Raw genomic sequence first — 21,072 nt, forward strand, 5'->3', positions numbered from 1 at the left:
TTCTATTTCTGAACAAGTCTGAAGTTACAGATACTGGAAGGTAGCAGGGGACTGATGTAAATTTAGAATTTAAGGAATATGTGATGACAATGAGGACACACAACATACTTTAAAAGGAAATTAGTTACAGCAAGTTTTGAAAGACTATCAGTTACATATAAAATGATGGTAACCTGCTTCAGGAAAAAATTAAATTTTACAACATGTTTAAGAGAAATGCAAGAATAAGTATGTATTTCTGGCATGATTATATTCAAAATATGGGGACTGTGGTACTACATTAAGTAAAACTTTAAGGAGGAAAACAAAGCAGGTCTGAGCTGAATGAGTTTTTGAAAACTGACTGAAGAATCTTATTAATCTAGGGGGAAGATAAGAAAGATAGGTTAGGGGAAAAAAAAAACAAAAAACACTCAAAGGAACACTGGCCCGCTGTTGACCTCTCAGATTCAGCCTTCTAACTCAGGGAGGAAGTGAATGGTTACCTCTTGAATGACGCTCCATCAATTCAGCTCAAATTAAGAATATGTTATTTGTACGAAGACTCTGGAATTTTCAAAGAGAAGATTCCTATTGTTCGATCTCCTCCATGAAAAGCAAGTTTCTAGTGTAGTGGTCCAATCTCAGTGTTTTCTCACATCCTTGAGGGCGGGACCACCTATGGAATTCCTCCATTACCCCCAGGCCCCGGGGAGGAACACCTAGGCCTGCCTAGGTGGGAGACACATACTTTTCCTTTTTCCTGGTTGAGCCAGATGGTTTAATTCTGACCCCCTCCCTTTTTAATTTATAGGAATCTATTAAAAAAAAGCAGCTTTGTCCACTTACATAAACTTAGGGTCAGTGAATTGTTAGGAGTCTTTGAAAAGCTTTAATAAAACACAATTTATAAAAAATGAAGCTAGGAAATAAAACTATCCATCCCTACAGCTCTGGAGACTCCTGGGAGCTGCATGCACGTGCAGCTACTTGGACATGAGGGTGCAGATGTGGGAGGTTGCATCTCCTGCACCGCCTCTGGTCCACAGGTCCAAACAGTGTTTGCAAACATGGACATCTGTAGGGACCAGGCTGGCAATGTGAAGCGTAAAGTGGGCGGACTTAAGAAAAAACAGGAGGCGTGAGGACTGTGGGAACTGCTAGTCAGGTTGCGCTGGCAGATTCCACGTGGGAGCGAGCCAAAGAAGCCTAGAAATCTGTGGGTTTATGTGCAAAGTTTCTATTTTTAAACGCTGGCAACTGCAGAAAAGCAGTGCACCAAACAAAAACGTGCCTCCTCGGGATCTGGTCTGGTGGCTGCTGTTCTGCAGTCTGTGGTCTAGGTGGAAGGTCTCTGCTGTCGAGTGCGTGCAGCTCCTCTGCCCCAGGACGACCCCACACCCTGCCCCCAGCGACACTTCTCTTATCTTTGGTGTGGCCATTTCTTACTCATCCTCCAAATTCAGCCTTGACATCAAAACACGTCCTCCAAGAACATCTTCCCTCACCCCTCTCTCCTCCCTGTTGGCCCCCCATGGGTGGTCCACGTGCCCTCTGCTGTCACAGCACTTCTTGGTCTCATGCTAACCTCCTCTGCTGCCTTGTCTACCCATCCCCGACGTACACTTTTTCAGTGCGACTCTGTACCATTCATCTTTACATGCCCTGTACCTAAGGCTGGGGCCCAAAATGTTGGCTGAAACAAACCTTTACAAACCAGGCAAAAGAGAGAACACGATCTTAAGACTACTGCTCCCGTAACAGCAGTCAATGGGAGTAGCATTTGATGGTGTCGAGTCTTTTCACATCATCATCTTATTTGAAAAGGGAGGAAATAAAGTGATAGGACATTAGACCAACTGACTCCAGGTTATTAGTAAAAGGTCCTATGACTTATTTCCCACGTGACTGCAAGGTACTGGCTATGTCGCTACGATACGATAGTTACTCTGTATATTCATGTTTCTTACAATATCTAAGTATTGTCTGGTTATACAAAGGGGCCTGGGGGCTGAAGGATTCCTCCATCCCCATGACTGCTGTCAACAAATGCTCACAACTCACGATGCTTTCATAAATGCTTTCTTTTTTTTTTTCTTATGACAATGAGAGAAAAGCATGTTAACTTTCAGAAAACTCCCGTGTTTCTCTCATAGAGCCACTTGATGACTTGTCACAATGACGTGCACACAGGCCTTTTGCTGGTTCTTCCTAGTATGTTTCATACGTTGAATGATTTTATTTTAAGGATAAAGTTCTGTCTGTTAGCACCACTATTATTAAGTTGAGACCAAATCTGTTCTTCCTGCCACTCCAAATGACTGGTTAACACTAAAAAAAAAGAAATTTCTACACTTATAAAATGTTTATGTTCTTATTACATTCGCATTATATACACAACGAGAGACTAATCGTAACCACCCAGAAGCTCTGCAGAGCTTCCCCAGGGCCGGCTACGTGTCTACTAGACCAGCGTGACGGGGGGGAATGAATAACACTCCCAGGTTCCCTGCAGCCTGCAAGATGTTTACGTTTGCTTAACTGCTTACTGGTAAAACCTTCAGTAAATGTGAAAAATGTCTCCTGTAAATCCCTATAATACTTCAGCTAAACCCCGTTCTTTAAGTTAATAATGCCAACTAAACAATCCATTAATTTCACTCCGAAAACTCAATCTTCATCATTCATTTCAAAACCAGGTATGGGCTGCCCCCAGTTCCAAGTGCTCTGATTTATCCTCTCTGAATCACCTTCGACTCTGCTCTTATCGCTGTCTCTCCGGCTCACAGCCCACACCTCAAGCTTACCAGTTATGGAGCACTCTCATCGGAGCCATTAAGTTGGGAAAACTAACGCTGACATGTAGTCTTTCCCTGTCAACATGACCAAGCTGGAAAATGGATAATTCAAAGGAGACGGAATCAAAATAAAAAAGTAGGCCCAGACCACGCCTGACTTCTTCAGGAAGCTTTCATTGCCCAGCTGGTCCTTATCCGAATCTCCCCTTTCTGACCTCCCGGAGACCTCCTTGTTTGTACCAATTCATTTATTTCCGTCAACACATGTTTATAGGCTGCCCCATCTTGTCTGCTAAGCATTTTATGCATTTGGCTAATTTTTCCACCCAGATTATAAGCCTTTTGAGCATGATAACAATAAAACTGACAGTGCTGCTTCCATTCTAGGTAATCAATAAATTTTTGATGAATTAAACAAGGGAAGTATGTAACTCTAAAATATAGACAAAATACATTTGGCCTTGACATTCTTAAAAAAGATTAATTTTAATTAGGGTAGACCATGAAAAAAGGTTATTACTTAAAAAAATATATAAGCTATGTTAGAAATTTAAGTCTGAAGGACTTCAACTCAGAGAAAGATGTATCCCTCTGTCCTCTTTGAAAACAAACAGGAGAGTGAACAGAAAACAGAAAGCTCCAACTCTGACAGAACCAGGAAACCCTCCTAGAGAAGAGCGCCAGATACAGGAGGACAGTGAGAGCACACACAGGTCTGTGCATTGAGGCAAACAGTGAACGTTTAAGCTCAGAAGGTCTTCCGGAGGCTCTGCCTACAGGTCACAGAACGGATCTGACGCCAAGTGGGTGCTCTGGGGGTGGGGAGGTGGGCCCCAGTTAGAAGGTGACCAAGTAGAATGAGGCCGAGGGTGGCTCAAGCTGTTGGAAAGCAGCCCTGGAGGCGTGGCCTTGTGCTCTCTGTGCCCTGAATCCGCGCCCCCGCCCCACTTAACTGCCCCTACAAGCCTTGCCCTTGGCCCAGGGCGCTGGACCAGAACTTGGGCCAGCAAGTCTTCTCACACTGGGCCTGGGAACTGGGACAGAGGACTCGGCCGGAAGACCTGGGGGCCAAGGCTGAGGGTTCCATGTCTATCATGAGTCAGTTTAAGTGGAATTGGGACCTGAAGACCCAACAGGCAGAGAGGAATGAGGTGGAAGCGCAGAGAGCAGCAGCCTCGACACGGGGGTGGGAGGGGTGAGGGGTGCCATGCTTTCCGGAAGTCTGGCTGTAAAAAGAGAAGAAAAGCCAGGTGGAGGGGCTGATTTAACACTCATCTCTGTGGCAGAAGGACCACTTGTCCAAATATTAAGTCAGAAGGAAAGGCCCTGATGGGGCAGAGGGCCTGGGAGGCCCAGGGAGCCTCTAGGCCAGGCACCCACGCTCTGCAAGCTGCCCTCTAGGGCTGGAGCTTGGGTCCCAGAAGGCAGAAACGGGGCCCCAGCCGCCAAAAACAAGTGTTAGATGCTGACAGCGAAAACCTGTGCAAAAGCACCTGGTCTCATCCTCCTCGGAAGAAACGAGGGCTGTCTCAGGAAGAACTACTGAGGACATTCACTTTAACCACTCATCATCTGCCCTCCCCTCGGCCACCCGAGAACTACGAACCGTTTTATCCAATTAGGACCAATGTTGCAAGTAAATACAGAGCTTCATCACACAGAGGGCGTTCAAGGACACTGGATACGCGTGTGACATGTAAGTGGCAGGCAGGAAGGAAGGAAGTTACTGGTGAGAATACAAAACAGCAGAAAAACGGGGGGCCCAGAGGTCTCAAATTCCTTCTTGGTTTTGCCTTGCTCAACCCCGAGTCATCCAGGCTCCCAGAGCCGTGGTCCCCTGGGCGGTGCTGCGGCTGTGCCGACAGCCTCAGGGGCACAGATGCAGGGGTGTGGCCCACAGTTAACAGAGGTCAAGTCTGCAGGGAAGAGCCAGTCCTGGAGGTAAGACAGTGCCATCTGACCCCTGCAGCCCCTCTCCAGACGTTCTCAGAGGCAGACGCTGAGCTCTTTACCAAACGCACCGAGACTCCGCGACCAGCGGTGTGCGTAAGGCATGCACCTAAGTGACGTGGGGACAACATACTCAAGTTCACCAAGTGGCCCCCGAGCCATTAAAGACTCCGATAAGTAATTCCACCATAAAGGCCCCGGAACTGGAGTAGAAAGCAGAAAGCCACGGGGTCAAGTGTTTCCACAGGAAACAGAAGCTGCAAAGGATGTCGCCAGCAACCACCGGCAATTACTGTGAGCCGCAGTGCCCGCTAGACGAGACCACCGGAGTAACTCATAACTGGGTCCCTGAAAGAGTTAAGATGAATTCAAACATGCCATCTAAATATAAAAATGCCTTTTCTTTCCACTAGTGAAAAAGACATAAGAAGCAGTCCCAAATGGCTGACACTTCTTTTTTTCAACTGTAAAAATTTTAGACACACAGAATTGGTATTTTATGTAGGTAACCAACAGATAATTAAAAGTGCTGTCCTCTGTATCCTCCTTGGGAAAATGAAGTAAATAATAATGCAATTTCATAGATTTTTATGGTCATCAAATGGCATTTTAGCTGTAAAGATTTTTTTCCTTTGATCCTCAAAAAAATTAGAGAAAACTTCTATGGCCTAAGATGTAAGGGGTGTATTTTTACTGTAATTGACTTTCAAAAATAGCCAATTATCTTACTATGCCTTGTTTATTTTATTTTTTTTAATATTTATTTTTGGCTGCGTTGGGTCTTTGTTGCTGCGTGCGGACTTTCTTTAGTTGCAGCGAGCGGGGGCTACTCTTCATTGCGGTGCGCGGGCTTCTCATTGCAGTGGCTTCTCTTGCTGCGGAGCACGGGCTCTAAGCACCCGGGTTTCAGTGGTTGTGGCACGTGGGCTCAGTAGTTGTGGCTCGCGGGCTTAGTTGCTCCGCGGCATGTGGGATCTTCCTGGACCAGGGCTCGAACCCGTGTCCCCTGCATTGGCAGGCGGATTCTTACACTGCACCACCAGGGAAGTCCTGCCTTGTTTATTAAATATGTATTCAGTGTCACGTTCTCCAATATCTGAAGCAACAGAGACAAACTGCAGCTCAGCAAGAAGAAAGGCAACAGCATGAAGCCTGGCGAGCGACACCTTGGGAGGACTGGGTGCATTTCCCTTTCTTGAGACACAACTGAGCTGCAGTTCATTCAGCCTGTGTCGGTCAGCCCTAAGGTGGAAATATATTCTACTCAAAATCATCCTTCATGACCCGCCGAAGTCAACCATAAAGTACATGCAAGCTTATATATGTACAAATCTGGAAAATAATGACTAAGTCCACTGAAGTTTGAGAAGCGCTGAGTTAAATTAAAAGAGAGAAGAAAAGTCTATATTTAGGTGGTTGGGTGCTCAGAGCATCTGCCTTTGAGACGACTCTTGGCAGAGGGGAGGTGGAGAACTCTACAGGGTTCTGCTTCCCTGTAGGGCGTATGCCCTTCTGTCTTAACGTCGACTGAAAAGGCATGGATTTCTGCTGTGGTCGTGAGGCTGTGAGGCCACACCTTCTCTGGGGGTTGTGTCCTAATGCCTGCTTTGCTTCTCTACCTTATAATGAATCTGTGGTACTGGCACAGAGGGCTGCAGAATTTAAGAAAAGTGAGAGGTCAAGAGCAGACGGGTTACAGCTCAGGGAAGGGGTGTTAAGATCTCAGACTTCTTTGCCTGGCCTGGTCTCACTGGGGGTGGGTCTGCGGGGCAGCTCAAGCTGTCACCCCAGAAGTGCAACTCCTAGAGTTGGTTTTTGTCTATTGACCTTGTATCTCGTGCACTTCCTAAATTCACTTAACTAGTTCTAGCAGCTTTTTTGTCAATTCCTCTGAATTTTCCAGGTAAACAATCGTATTTGTCTGTTTCATTTCTTCCTTCCCAACAGGGATGACCTCTGTTTCCTCCTGCCTTGCGGACCAGTGAGTCAGGAGCTCCAGAACAACGTGGACAGCGCTCCACTTCCTCCAGGAGGCCCTCACAGCTCAGCCGGCAGGCACATTTGCCTCGCCCTCCTCCCCAGCTTTCCTTCCTTACTATTCTCCTCCAGGAACCCTTCACACTAAGCCCAGCCCGGTCACCTGTCTTCATCCTGAAACACGTATTTGCACTCCTGCTCTGCTCCTCTGCTGGCCACGCCCACCCTGCCTGGCTTGCTTCTCCACCTACCAAAGTCAAGTTGTCCTCCAAGGTCCGCAAGCTCCCTCTAACTTTCGGCCTCACTTTCTCTCATTAATTCTCCACTCCCGTCCTTCTCGTCACCTGAGGTCCCATGTCATTCACTCCTCGGTGTCTGTACTTCCCTCGCCTGGAGGCCATTTCCACTTCTCTAACGTCTATCTGTCCGTCCACCCACCTACCCATCCCTCATTCAGCACCAAGAGATGTGCCGCTGCCACACGTGGTGGCGAGCAAGAATGCTCCATGGCGTCCGGGGTCTTCGTCTGTTCTGTTGTCTGCTGTGTCACAGCACTAAAAATCATGCCTGGTGCATATTAGGCCCTCAGGATATTCGTGTTATATAAATAATCCTATGCAGTGCACATACACAGATGGAAGACTCAGTCTTCGTCTTGGAAGAGCTCACAACATGGCAGTGGAAGACGCCCAAGGACAGGTGTGTAGTGTGCTGAGTGGTGCAGTGGCAGACACAAGCACAAAGAACAAGAAAGCCACCAAGACCAAAGGCCAGCACCCCGTTACTGGAGTGTGGACAGAGCGATCCGTCCGGGGGCAGCCCCGCTTAGCTGAAGACCTACCTACCCGGGCATGGAAGGGCAAGGCTAACAGCTGGCAGGGCTCAGAGAAAGCAGGGCATTTTGGTGGAAAACGCAGCAATTCCACTTAGTGACAATACAACATAAAAGCGTGAATAAAAAGGAGAACAGAGGGATGAGGCTGGAAGGACTAGAAAGGACCAGACTCTGAAAGGCCTTGTATGACATAGTAAAGAATTTAAAACACATGTTTTCCCCAAATATGTTTGGAAGACCCCAAAAAGTTTTAAGCCAGACACGAGTGTGATGCTTATCTGCCAGCTGAGTGGAAGATGGATGGAGAGGGGGTGAGCGAGAAAGCAGAGATGGCGGCTGGGGCACTGCTGGAATCACCCCACAAAATGGAGGATGGTCAAAGGGCACACGCCAGGGTGACCCAGGTGGTGGAAAAGACACAATATGTTGAATAGTCAGATGAAGGGGATAAGAGAAAGAGAAAGTCTAGAATGAGTTCCAGGTGCCTGACTTTAGAATGTAAATTAACAAGCATAGAAGGAAAAAGACAGACTTGGGAGAGAAAATGATGAGCTTACGGAATGTGAGATGCCGCAGGGCACCCAGAAGAGAATTTCAAAGGGTCCAGGCTCGGAAGAGGAGTCTGGGCTGTGGGCACAGCAGTGTGGAGGGCAGCACCTCAGGGGAGGAGTGAGATGGGAAGAGGACCAGTGACAGGGCGCAGACGGGGGAGGGAGGGGCAGAAAGGAGAGCCGGAGGTCCCATGCCTACTCACCCTTCGGTCCTCAGCTCTAAGACCCCACTCCCTGATGGTCGCCCTGACCTCCTCGGTCTGGGTCAGGTTCTCTGTGCTCCCACCTCCCCTGGGCACCCCCCAGCACAGGTTCTACCGCTACCCCTCCAGTGTCTGGCGTGGGGTCTGTCTGGTTGGCAGGTGTATTCAAAAATTACATTTGTTGAGTGAGCTGTACCTTGGACAGCACTTAGGGTCCTCATGCTTGTGTGCCCCGCTCTCTCCAATTGGATTCCACGAATGGAGCCCATGTCATTTGCCTCTTCGTCACTCTAGCAACCAGCACATCCTCTAAGGGACGACATCCTCCATAAATGCGTCCTGATAATGACAGGATGAACGAAGCATTCACTAACCTGCCGCTGGCTGGACCAACTTAACCGTGAAAATGGAAACATGCACTTTCATCTTCTGAGTTCCCTTATCTGCCAAGTGTTTTGCTTCCTTTTCCCCATCCCTTGAAACGAATCTGAATTTCTTTTTTATGTTATTGCCTGATAAGTATGAAAATATTTGTATTTCAAAGCAGATTTGGAAAAAGATGGAAGTTCTGCAAACAACTCTACGTTCCTCTGGAGTGTCAAACCCACTCCCCAACAATGCACTTCAGTTTACATGGTTTTATCGATCTTACGTTGTCCCCCCAACAACGCTATGAGATGAACAAGGTAGGAGATACGATCTCACCCTGCACGTGAGGAAGTGATGGTGTGGGAAGAGCCATTCACTGACTTGCCCAGGCTCAGTGAATGAGATAACGTTTTTCCTAGACTGCAATGACCACACGAAAAACATCTGAAGACTGAGATGTTTTCTCTTGCATACAGTTTTTAAAGATTGCTAATTCACTTTTTCCGATCATCAAGTTAAAATTGGATTATACCAAATCTGCCTTTTTTCTGAAAAACTGAATGAGTCTTTAAATTCTATAGCGCTTTACAATTTTCAAAAGTTTCACACAGATGTTTTCATTATTTCCTAACGCTATGGGATTATATGACCTTCTTGATAAGAACGTCAGCTCCTCTGACGTCTACCTTCACTCTTGCCTTTGAGTCTGCAGATTCAACCTCCTCAGTGGGTTTCCTCACCAGCAAGGTGAGTTCTCGGGAATGTTCTTTGTCTGAGAATGAAAGGGAGCTCTAAGCCCAAGTCCCCCCCGCACAGCGATGACCAGAGCCATGACAGTCTGGCCAGGAGTGTCCAAACAAGTCAGCTGACCTTATTTATCTTTTCCAATTTATAAGACATAAAGATATTGAGAGTCATTGAATAAAAAGCTATTTAAAGGGGTCGGTATGACAATGCCTACCCGCAAACTGATTTAGGTACATCGTACTTTCCATTTATGCTCTTTCTTCTCTTCGAGGCAAAATAAACAATTGGAATTTGTATGAAACATCCTTAAAAGTAAGGGAATTCTGTGAACATCACAATTGTCACCGTCACTCCCTTCATGTAGGTGGCATTTGGTCAACACTCAAGCTGGACACTGCTGACAGGGAGAGGGGACACCTCCCACAATTCTGCTGGGACAACGGGTATAAAGCAGGCCCGTCCTGGGTAAGCTGGGAGGACGGGCCCCTTGACTTCAGCACACATGACGGTCACACTTGTGGCAGAGTGCTGTCCCCGAGCATCTCTGGTCATGGCCCTCACCTGGGACGCACTCACACAGGCAGCTCCTCTCTTCTTTCTTTTCACCATGTCGGTTTAACCCTGGGTCAGGCTGAAGGGCCAGTGAGTCCATTCCCCTCCCCGCTCGTGTCGAGGCCACGCATGCACTCGCCATGGGTCCCAATGGGAGCTGGTGTTTGGTGTCCTGTCTCTGGCTTGTACCCAGCGATGCCTTTGAAATCCATGATTTGCCGCCGCTACAGAAGTCACTGAGGCCGCTCCTCTAATATCATCCAAGTGCCCCTTCTTTCTTACTTTTTAAGAACTAAGAGGCAGAAGATTGGTCTCCCTGGAGTGGTGTTTTCTTCTCATGGACAGGGAGACTTTTACACAGAGTTATGTGCAGCTGTTAGGAACTCAGGGTGTGGAGTCAAGTGGCCGAGGCCAAATTTATTCATCGTACTTGGATCCCCAGTTTTCTCACGTGAGTACTGGGAGGAATTTAAAAGCATCTACCTGGGCTTCCCTGGTGGCACAGTGGTTGGGGGTCCGCCTGCCGATGCAGGGGACGCGGGTTCGTGCCCCGGTCCGGGAAGATCCCACACGCCGCGGAGCGGCTGGGCCCGTGAGCCATGGCCGCTGAGCCTGCGCGTCCAGAGCCTGTGCTCCGCAGCGGGAGAGGCCACAACAGTGAGAGGCCCGCGCACCACAAAAAAAAAAAAAAAAAGCATCTACCTCACAGTGCTATAGTGAGACTTAAATATAAATAACGCATATAATGCTTTTCATTATGATGTAAGTGTGGTTTCACCAGGAAATGTAGAATGACATTTACAGTTCAACCTTATTAACTATGTGAATTTGATATGCTTTTCTTGTGATCTTACCATTTATCCCCATTCTATTTTCTGTAACCCCGACTTTCTTTACATATTTCTCTACTTTACTAATAGTCTTATGAAGCCTCTAATCCTTTCTGGAATAAAGAATAAAGTAAGTAAGCAAGAAGGCACTATTTCCTCTGCCAGCTCCGAACCCTCCCTGTCGTGTTTTTCTAGAAGGGAAGCCACCTAGGAGCGCAGAGAAGGCAGCCAGGCACATGCAAACTGCACCGACGGTGCACACAAGCAAAGAGCTCCTTCAGGGAGCTCCCCCAGGTCCTCGAGAGCTCTCAGAACGACCAGTCCAGGCATGTGCTTCTTTCCTTCAGGATTGCTATATTACTTTAACTCCCTAGAATAGAATTTAGTTCACTTAAACAAAAATTTTCAAAAAAATCTGCAATCACTTGAAAAAGATAATGAAAATAAACGTCTACAGTATGTCTGTCAAATGGATACAACCAAGCTATGGACAAAGGCTGTCATCAGCAAAAGACCTTTAAGGATTTCTTCCCCAGATTCACTTCACCGCTGCCCGTCAACAATGACAGGGATCACACTTTACCTGCCAAATTGTGACTAAGTCTACAAGGTTGTGCAGATTCATACAGGCCCAGATCAAATGGGACAGTAAACACCAAAAGAGAATTTCAGAGCAAACTGGCTAGGCTTTGGACTTAAGGCCCAATAGCCGTTATGAACGGGAGAGCCACCAAAGCTGAGAGATAAATGTCAATGGTCGTCTACAAGACTTTCTACTATACCCCTATGGCCGCTCATTTATAAAATATCTGTGTAGAAGAAAATGATTTACTGAATATAGCAAACACTAAATGGCAAGATATTAAGTCTTCAGTTTTAAAACTATGATTCTCAATGCAAGATTTTGCCACAGACTCATAATAGCTCCTTGTACCTATTTAATAAAATACATCCTAGCTAGAAAAATAAGTCTGAGTCTAGATTTTTCAGGCCTATAATCTACCCTCTAGAAGAGCAAGTACGGTTTATTATCATAAATGAGATTCTGCCTCGGTCATCTTGCAAACAAAAGATAAGTTCCAAGTCTATCAAGACTAATAATCTCGTACTGTAGCCTCTTCCTTTAACGCAAGGGCACTGCCAACACCAGCCACCAATGCCGTGACGCTCCTCCCTCCTGGATGTACTGAGAGACTGTGCTTTCCTGGGTGCGAGGAAATGAGCACGCTGGGCGAAGTAAGACGAGCTACTAGAAGAATGACGGCCTGTATCTGATGACCATGCCATGCCTAATGGCTGTTTGCTGGGCTTATCCCGTTTCCCTTGGTCCTAAAGGAGTATGATTTCACTGAGGAAGAAAGCCTGGACAGAAATTCCAAACAAGCAGGAAGGCACCAGTGATTTCAGCGGCGGCAGGAGCATCGTTTAGCTTTTGAGATGGGTTACGGGGCTTACGTGTGCCCTCTAAAACGACTTTACTCAAATCAAAGTGCTTCTGACACTTTCTAAACATAAAGACAGCAGACAGCTGCATCAGATCTCACAAAGGGAAATAAAGGATCAGTCAGGTATGAGGTTTCTGTCCTTAGGTGTTTTCATCTGGATCTCCTGCCCTTTCAATATTTAGATTCATTTAAGAACTGCAGCAAATACTAAAAATTACGTTTACACAGACATCTGACTGCATCTGAACTTGCTTCCTTTATTGTTTTGCTTGATATGTATGATTATTTGATCCACGGTGTTACGCCAATGAATCTGAAGCTCCGTGAGGGCTCCGCCGGGACAGGTGGACAGGGGTTTCTCTGACTTAGAACAGTCATGCAGTATGAACCACTGGTCCTTTCTATTCTTCTCACCTGTGCTGGCTATTAGACTTTAAAAAATATTTTAAAATGCCGGTTTCGAGGCCTCCAGGAAGTAAAATGTTTAATTATTAACCGTTAGTGGTATTAAAATATTCATATGCCTTTTAGTTCTACTTAGTTGAATTTGGTGGAGAGGAGAGTAAAGGACGCAGTGCTTTACTTGGGGTCTAACGGTGCTCTCAGCTCATCTGAAAACACAAGGATTCAGACATAGCTTGCTGCTGAGACCCTGTATGGATCTGTCTGAAATCACCTGTGTTAATGGAATGTTTTTACCTTTAGCCACTACGAGCAAAACAAGCCCACGTCTCAAAATCGAGTCTAATAAGGGAAACTATCGCGTCAGTTATTCCCACAGCAAAACTGCCCATCTCAGATCCATTCTGAGCTCTGAGCCCTGCATTCTGGTTAGAGTTGGAGAGCACTACATATCCCCCTCCCCGTATGTCCCTTTGGGGGTGGGGTGTTCTTTTCACTTTACAACTCAAGGCAAAATACCGGGAAATGATTCAGGATGGACAAGCAAATGAATGTTCTGTAACAGGGAGGAGACTGACATTCATGATTTTACCTGATCTGTCCACGAACCAGAGGTCTGTTCTTTGTCCTATTCATGTTTGAATCAAATGGAACCTCAAAAAACTGCAAAAAGATTGAAAACAAAACAAAACATTAAATACAGTGTGAAACAATTATTCTCTCCTGCTTTAATTCTACAGTTTTTTTTTCCACAGTAAATTTCATTTTAATTTTGATACTACAAACTCATACTCTTGGTACTCTTTAGAGAAAAATTCTCTGGGAGAGACACATTTTAAAAAATATATGCACTAATTATCAGGAACATGCACAGTTCTACTTTTACCCGCTTTGAAAACCACGTGTTAAACACACAGTTGCATTCCTCAAAGCCAATGTTTCAGCTTTAGAGCATTACTGCTGTCCACAATTTCAGAACTTTTCACACATCCCAAAGCCTGTGAATTAACCAAGCACCAGATGACACAGGAAATGGGCTACTAGAGCCAAGGCCAGGTCTGAAGGGAATAAGATGCCAGATGAAACCATACACAAGTGAGGAGCTTACACTGAGACTAAGGCCACATGCCCCTCTGCCTGGGACAGCTCTCCTGTACACCCGAGACCAGGGTGTCACACCTGTCACTGTCTTATGAACACAGCAAAGTGCCCGGGGGATGGAGACTTAGGTGGCTTCTAGGTCTGAGGCTGCAGGAAATATTTAGTGTCTGGAGCCTTAAGAGTTTCCTCAGCAGCAAATGAGAACAGTTGCTCTCACCTACCGACGTCGGGCAGTGTGTGACGACACTGCTGCCATGCAGGCCGAGAGCTGCCGATTCTCCCCCACACCTGCACCCGCCCACAAGACTCCCAGCCCCTCACAGACCGACCCTTCCTTCAAGACTAAGGTCCGGTTTAATTGAAGCTCGAACCTCTGATCTGATGTGATCCCCTCCTCCTTTCAATCCCCATGGCACCTGCCTGAACCACTTGGAAACGTGGCTGCACCTGAGGTGAAATCGAAATGCTGCAAATACAACAATCACTTGTCAAGAATTACAGAATTTAAAAGGTGATAAGTCTGTTTCTGATTTCACATGATAGCACTGTCACTCTAGTTGGTAAATGAAAATACAGACTGTCCATTTTTTGGTTCAATCTTTTTTTTTTAACTTTACTGAGATCCACTTGATATACAATAAACTGCATGTATTTAAAATATATGATTTGGTTAAGTTTTGACATCTGTACACACCCCTGAAGCTATCACCACATGAAGACACCGCACGCATCCATCTTCCCAAAAGCTCGGTCATGCCCCCTTGCAGTCCCTTTCCCCCACCCTCCTGTCCACACCTCATCCTTAAGCAGACACGGAACTACTCTGTGCCCCTATAGACTATTTGCATTTTCTAGACTTTTACGTGAATGGAATCAAATAATATGCCCCCTCTTTGTCTGGATTTTTTTTCACGTGGCATAATTATTTTGAGATTCATCCTACCACTTAGTGTATCAATAGGTCATTCCTTTTTACTGTTAATATTCCATGACATGGTAATACCACAATCTGTACAGCCATTCACTTGTTGCATATTTGGGTTGTTTCCGGGTTTTACCTATTACGAAAAAGCTGCGATGAACGTCTGTGTATAAGTCGCTGCATGAACACATGCTTTTATTTCTCATAGGTAAACACACTGGAGTGAGTCATCGAGGAGATGCATGTTGAAACTACTCAGGAAACTGTTCCACGAGGTGGATTGCCACGTTACCTTCCTGCCCCCAGAGTATAAGAGGTCCAGTCCCAGAGCCTCCAAGAACTAAGCTTTGGGTCATCTCTTGTGGCAAGGAACTACAGCCGTCCAAGGACAAAGGGCACGCGGACTGGCCAGCAGAACAAGGTAGTTATAAACACCAGCTACAACCCTACGACCAGTTGCAGAAACAAGGAATGTAATAGTTCTGAGTATTTTCTCCTTGTTTTGCTATAAATATGTTTGTATATATAAACCACATTTTTTATTTGTCTCCCATTCTCCTACCACTAAATATACGCTAATAGTATTTACTCTCATGCCTCAGTATTGAAGTTACACAGGATCAGTTGGAAGAGAAGTGAACATTCCCCCAGAGATGAATAAAGGGACTTTGCTTCCTCTTTCAGGGAGTGGATCAGTGAACTGTTGGTGGTAAGGAGAATTTCATCATGTTCAGTGTACACACAACTTTTTGCTATCGCCTTATCTGGAAGTACGACTGAAGGGTGTAGCCAAGCGCCAGGCCGACAGCGGCGAGCTGTGATGGGTCTGTGCCGCGTTGATTTAGCTCACCGGGAACCATGCTGCCCGGAACGCCCGCTCCCCACAGCTGCAGCTTAGGGGCAGCCACGGAAGCACACATGAGACCTGGAAGGCGGGAATGCAGGAGCGGCCATGTTTACACGTGCAAAACTGGTGTGAGGTCTGGCTCTACTGCGGCTCACACGTGGCAGCTGGGATCCGTTGGCTCACCTTGCTGGCCTGGAGCGGCACGGGGCCCGCAGCTGCCCCCCGAGCTTGTCCACGTCTCGTGACCCTGGGCCAAGTCTGTGTGCTGTTCCATGGTCAAGTGCATGCTCTCCTGCAGGTCAACCTGCATCATCAAAGGTGCAGGCTTGGAAGCGGCAGGAAACAGACACGTGGTCCAGTCTTTTCTCATGCACTTCTGCTCCTCCTTGTGGATTCCGGGTCACTCCTGCTCTCCTCTGCTTTCCTCAGGCCTGGCACCAGGTACAGGGGCAAGAGGCTTACGGGACTGCAACACATCCATGGTCCCACCAGGCCTAATCCCTTATATCTCTCAAGTGGTTCCGACATCCTGATCAAACCTTAACTGATACAGGCCTCTTCTCTAATACTTTCAACAGGGCTGCTGTTTAAAAGTAGTTACCTGTCCAGTATGACCATCTTATGATCTCAATGACAGGCTTCCTGAGATATGTGAATATCCCATCCTTAACGTTAAAGGGAACTACGCAAATAGGCACTCAATAAATAATTTATTAAATAAACCATCACTGCAAGTAACTATATTTGTAGACTGAATTACATGTTGAAACGATTTACAATTTATAAGTGTTAAAAATTCTTTGAATGTGTTCAAGTTACACATAATTAAAATGTTCCGTCTGTCACATTCCCTCCCTTCCCCAATATTCAAACACATTCTATAAGTATTTGACTTATTAATTTAATTTCACAGGACTAATGAGGATTCCAATTACAAATTATGTTATTTAAATGCTGGTAAGGTGTTATCCAATATAACACAGAAACTCTTGTATAAATAACTATCTTGGCAGTTCTCAAGTCTGTGCGCGTGCACACACACACACTTAGTTCAGGAATTCTAATGAATGGTTTCATCTGGATGAAAAAAGATGTTATATTTTCTCTGTTTCTGGCAAGTCAGCCATCCAAAGATGGGAACTGAGGTCTAGAACACAGCAACTGAACTGCAGGGTGCCAAAACTTGGCAGTAGCTTCTGACTCCCACGAACGCTCAAATTTATCAGGACAAGCGACATCTGGGTAGAAATACCACGCTGACCAAGACTTCTGGTTCATTCCAGCAAGGGCCAGACAATTCCTCCAAGTACATTATGCTGCTTTACGCTGTTTTTCATGCGTTGCCTATAACGCCTTTCAGTGAGGCTCACTGCTTTGGTTTAGCTATTGAAACCACATTCCCAAAACGTAAAGCGGCGGTGATACAGATGAGAAATTTAAACACTTTAGAACATATAGCTGGCTTGATAATCTACTCACATTTTTCCCCTGTGCTTTGCAATTTTTTCGTAATGTTATTATCATTTCAGTTGGCTCCAACTACGTCCGAAGCAGAGAAGTAAAACTGCTACAACTTGTGTTGAAAATAAAATACAAATGTTGTCTTACCAACCCTTAGAACACACTGTTCGGCCCTTTTCATATACCCTCGCTGCTTCGAATACCACCCCCAGTGATACGCTTCGGTGAACACACTTGGACAGCCGCTCAACCCAGGCCTGTCCTCTCGGGCCCTTCCTTTAGAAGGCTCTAGTCATTAGGTCTCAAATGGCCATGTCACCCAGTACTTTACCCCACGCCTGGACACAGTGACTGGTTTACTGAGTGGTATCGGATTCAAACAGAGTCTTTCCTTGGGATTTTACAAACCAAAAGCCCAGGAAGGTATGTCCTCCCTTCTCTTGGGTTGCCTGTGGCCACGGAACAGGAGAAAGGGAAGTGGAGGAGAGGCCCAACACTGATTCCTTGGGTCAAGTTACCTCCAAGGCTCCACCTCCACCCTTTCCAGTTGAAGTCAACACCATATGGGTCCGGGCCTCTTAGTTCCAACATCCCAATACAGGAAAGGCTGTAAGAGCTTCAAACATCAGAGCAGTGCGTTGCCCAGGAGTGAATAATACTTGCTTTTCCTTCAGCAAACAACTTATTTTCTGTCTATGTTCATTTCCAAAAGAAGTTTTTCTCTCAGTCTCTTTCCCTCATAAAAATCCGTCGTTCTTCTGGAATTCTTTTCATTTAAAATTTCCCCTTTAATCCCAGCTCCCCACCCCACCAGCCTCCACTGGTGACACTCCTCCTAGTTTCTTGCCCCCCAGCTATCATATGAGCTGTTATATGAGTCAGGCTCTTGGGGCTGCAAATGGTAGAAACACAACCCAAACAGCTCAAAGCAAAAATGGGGTTTAATTTCTTACTACAGGGCTGTGCCTGCTTTTAGGAATTACTGGGTCCAGTGCCAAATGTGCTGTCATGATTCTGGCTCTTTCCGTCTCTCGCATCTACCCCGAGCACTCCTGCATGCAGGCGCCTTCCAGGAAGCAGGCAAAATGGCACAGGCAGCCCTAGACTCTCATCCTCCTGGTGACCCTAGCAGGAAGTTTATTGCCTGATACCTCCAAAAGAAAAGTCCAGAACCACCATGGCCATGAATCCTCACAGCTAGGTGATGATGCGACTAGCCTGTGACCACGGGGAGGGTGCAGGTGGAGAGACACAGTGATACTGTATCGCCCTCAAATCGTGAGTGTTATTTTCTCGATAGGAAAGGACAATTCTATTACCAGAAGAAAATGGGAAGATGTTAGGCAGACGGATGCAGTGAAATTATTTCTAACTCACTGTAAAGCTAACAGCCCCAAATCATTTCATCTCACGTCATACCTATAAAATAACTTGCCTACGTTACTCCTAGTTTAAGTATCTGAAAGGCATTAATCATTATAAACATAGTAAATAATTTATATTAATCTTTGTCTCATAATCAGTTTGGGGATCAATAGTTCTGTCTATTTAACAGAGTAGTAAATGGATTACTTTTTCCTCCTTGTAATCACATGAAGATATGGGTCACTATTACACCAATGGGTAAATATTTATTAGATTCCTAATATCAGATTTGTGCTTTTCTATTATACCATGCTTTTATATTAGTAGATAATTATTATTACTCCAGAGAGATGCTGCTCAGATATAAAATATACTTATTAGCCCTTCTAACAGATAACAACATACTTACCACACTACTGAATTTTGTAAGCTAAAATGACACAGACACCAAAAGCAGGTCGAAATATAACTTGGCCCTAGTGATGAACTTCCTATTCCTATTTTGATTAATTACACGCTATGCAAAAAGTAGATGTGTTCTAGAGATGTCTGCAAGTCAGGCTCAGGAAATATTGACTTTGATAACGAGGTGCAACTTTTTCTTCCCCTATGCTAAATAATGGGGGCAACGTTCTTCTAAAGACTCAAAGGAAAAACAAACGTGTGAACCCTGTCAGAGTTTGTTTTTCCATCCATCTTCTCAAAGCTGTCAACAAGTGTTTGTCATTCCAGTATGGCTCACAGCCTTCCAGGTCCAAGATAATGTCTCAATCGGTCTCAGACCAAGTTAAAAGGGATGTTAACAAAAATAAATAAATAAAGCACCGGGAGAGGCACCTTATCCAGCAGGGTTCCACATACCATTACTTTCAGCTTACAAATCAGTTAAGATACGAGGTCAGCCATGGCTCTTTGGTTGTTACCAGTGTTCCACAGCCATACCAAGAATAAACAAATTAAGTGAGACTCGCTGTTCCCATTGATTTTTCCCCACGAGGTATTTGAAATAAGGTGTGTGTGTGCTCAACGTGGTGCTGGGGTAATGTTCTCCTCCAAACATGCTACTCAGGCCGTCGCTCATTAAGCTGTATTTTGAGGCTTCGCCCTAAAAGGTCACCCAGCACTTAGCAGGGGCCTGAAGTACCATATCCTATAAGTAAAAGAAAACTCAGAAAGTTGCACTGGTTTTGACGAGCTTCAGAAATGGTGTTATAGGTCACCCTTTCTCCTGCCAGAGGGAACTCAATTTGTAACACTGCTTTCTGAAAAGAGACGGAAGGAAAACACAGCAAAATATTTACAAGATCTGGGTAGAGAGATGTGGGGTGAGTATTCTTTTTGTATTTTATAATTGTCTATAAAGACCATGTATGTTCTACTTAGGAAAAAGAAAAAGTAATAAAAATTTTTACCTAAATGATACAAATATAAAATCTAGACAGACCTTCGTTAGGTTAACTAATAAAGAATAACTAAACTTATCTAGTAGAAAGCCAATATCAATGGAGCCTTAGTCAATTAGAATCCTTTTTTTCCCCCAGAAAGAACCACAGGATAAAATGCTGATCCTAAATATTTCTCAAGGACACCCATTTCCCTCCATCCTTGGTGCCACTCCTTTAACTCAGGCGACCATTTTATTTTGCCTAGATTACAGCGACTCCCCACACTTCCTATCTGCATTATTGATTACCCCTATCAATTTCTCACACAGCAGCCAACACGATCTTTTCAGGTACAGACCTGATCATGTTAGTTCCCAGCCTAAAACTCTTCATGGCTACCCGCTGCCCAGGGAATAAAGTCCAGGCACTCACGTGGCACAGAAAGCCCTTCACAGAAGCTCCGGCCCCTCTACCTCCCGAGGCCTCATCTTCTCTCGCCCCTGATTGCTCCCCTCTAAGGGTCAGAACCTCCTGTCAGGTCCTCAGGGGCACCCCGCCCGCAGGGACCCTTCGCGGTAGCCGTGCCGCATCCATCATTAGCGCAGAGCTGACTCACTGGTCTGCCATACATTCTGCTTCTCGTGTGTGCCTCGGCAGTGGAGCTCTGCCCGAACAACCACCGACAGGACAAGAGGGCTCACTTCAAGTTCAGAGTCACCAGTTTCAAAGGGGGCTCGTACCACTCCCTGGTGAGCCCCCTGGACCTCTCTAGCCCACTGGCTCTGCTCCCCTTCACGGGACGGTGGGGGGCGAGTTCAATCTGGTCCGCTCTCAACCGATGGGTGCAGCCTCCTCCTTCCCTCCACCTGGGCTGGCGACCCTGTTCCCTCCCACCTCCTATGAAACCTAGTCCATCAGGCACCCCTTTTCTCCACAGCATGGTGTCTTTTAGCTGGATCTTTCCCACCCCCACCTCAACATGCTTAGTTTTCCCCCAAGCCCACACGTCTCCCCGTGTCATCAGCAGACTTGAGCACCAGCTTAGCATTTGGAAAAGAGAGGACGTGGTCTCTGCTCCTACAGCACATGAAGTTCGGGCCCCTCATCTTAGCCAGCACGGTCAACAGCAGGAGGTGTCCGGGGCGAGGCTAAGAACCCTCCAGAGATCTCGCAACAAGCTCCAAGGGATTTCTATTCTAACACCTGCCAAGGACCATAATTCCATCTTTGCAAAAATCATTTTTAAAACAGGTAATTCTGAAGGCCAGTTTTGAAGAACAATAAGGAAATGCATTAAAGTCCACTAAAGGCGACTAATATGAACAGACTATTTAGATTTCAAATTTTTTTTTC

General features: G+C 45.9%; 1 protein-coding gene across 1 annotated transcript in view; it reads right to left on the reverse strand.

Annotated features, from left to right (window-relative positions):
* The window catches only part of COX10 (cytochrome c oxidase assembly factor heme A:farnesyltransferase COX10), a 110,397-nt gene that overhangs the window by 21,836 nt on the left and 67,489 nt on the right, over window positions 1-21,072 (reverse strand). The window contains exon 5 of the mRNA XM_079903872.1: window positions 13,231-13,301. Coding sequence (XP_079759998.1) covers window positions 13,231-13,301 — 71 coding nt within the window. The remainder of the gene's footprint in view (window positions 1-13,230; window positions 13,302-21,072) is intronic.

The sequence above is a fragment of the Stenella coeruleoalba genome (genome assembly GCF_951394435.1).
Source record: "Stenella coeruleoalba genome assembly, chromosome: 19".
In the NCBI taxonomy this organism is placed as follows: Eukaryota; Metazoa; Chordata; class Mammalia; order Artiodactyla; family Delphinidae; genus Stenella; species Stenella coeruleoalba.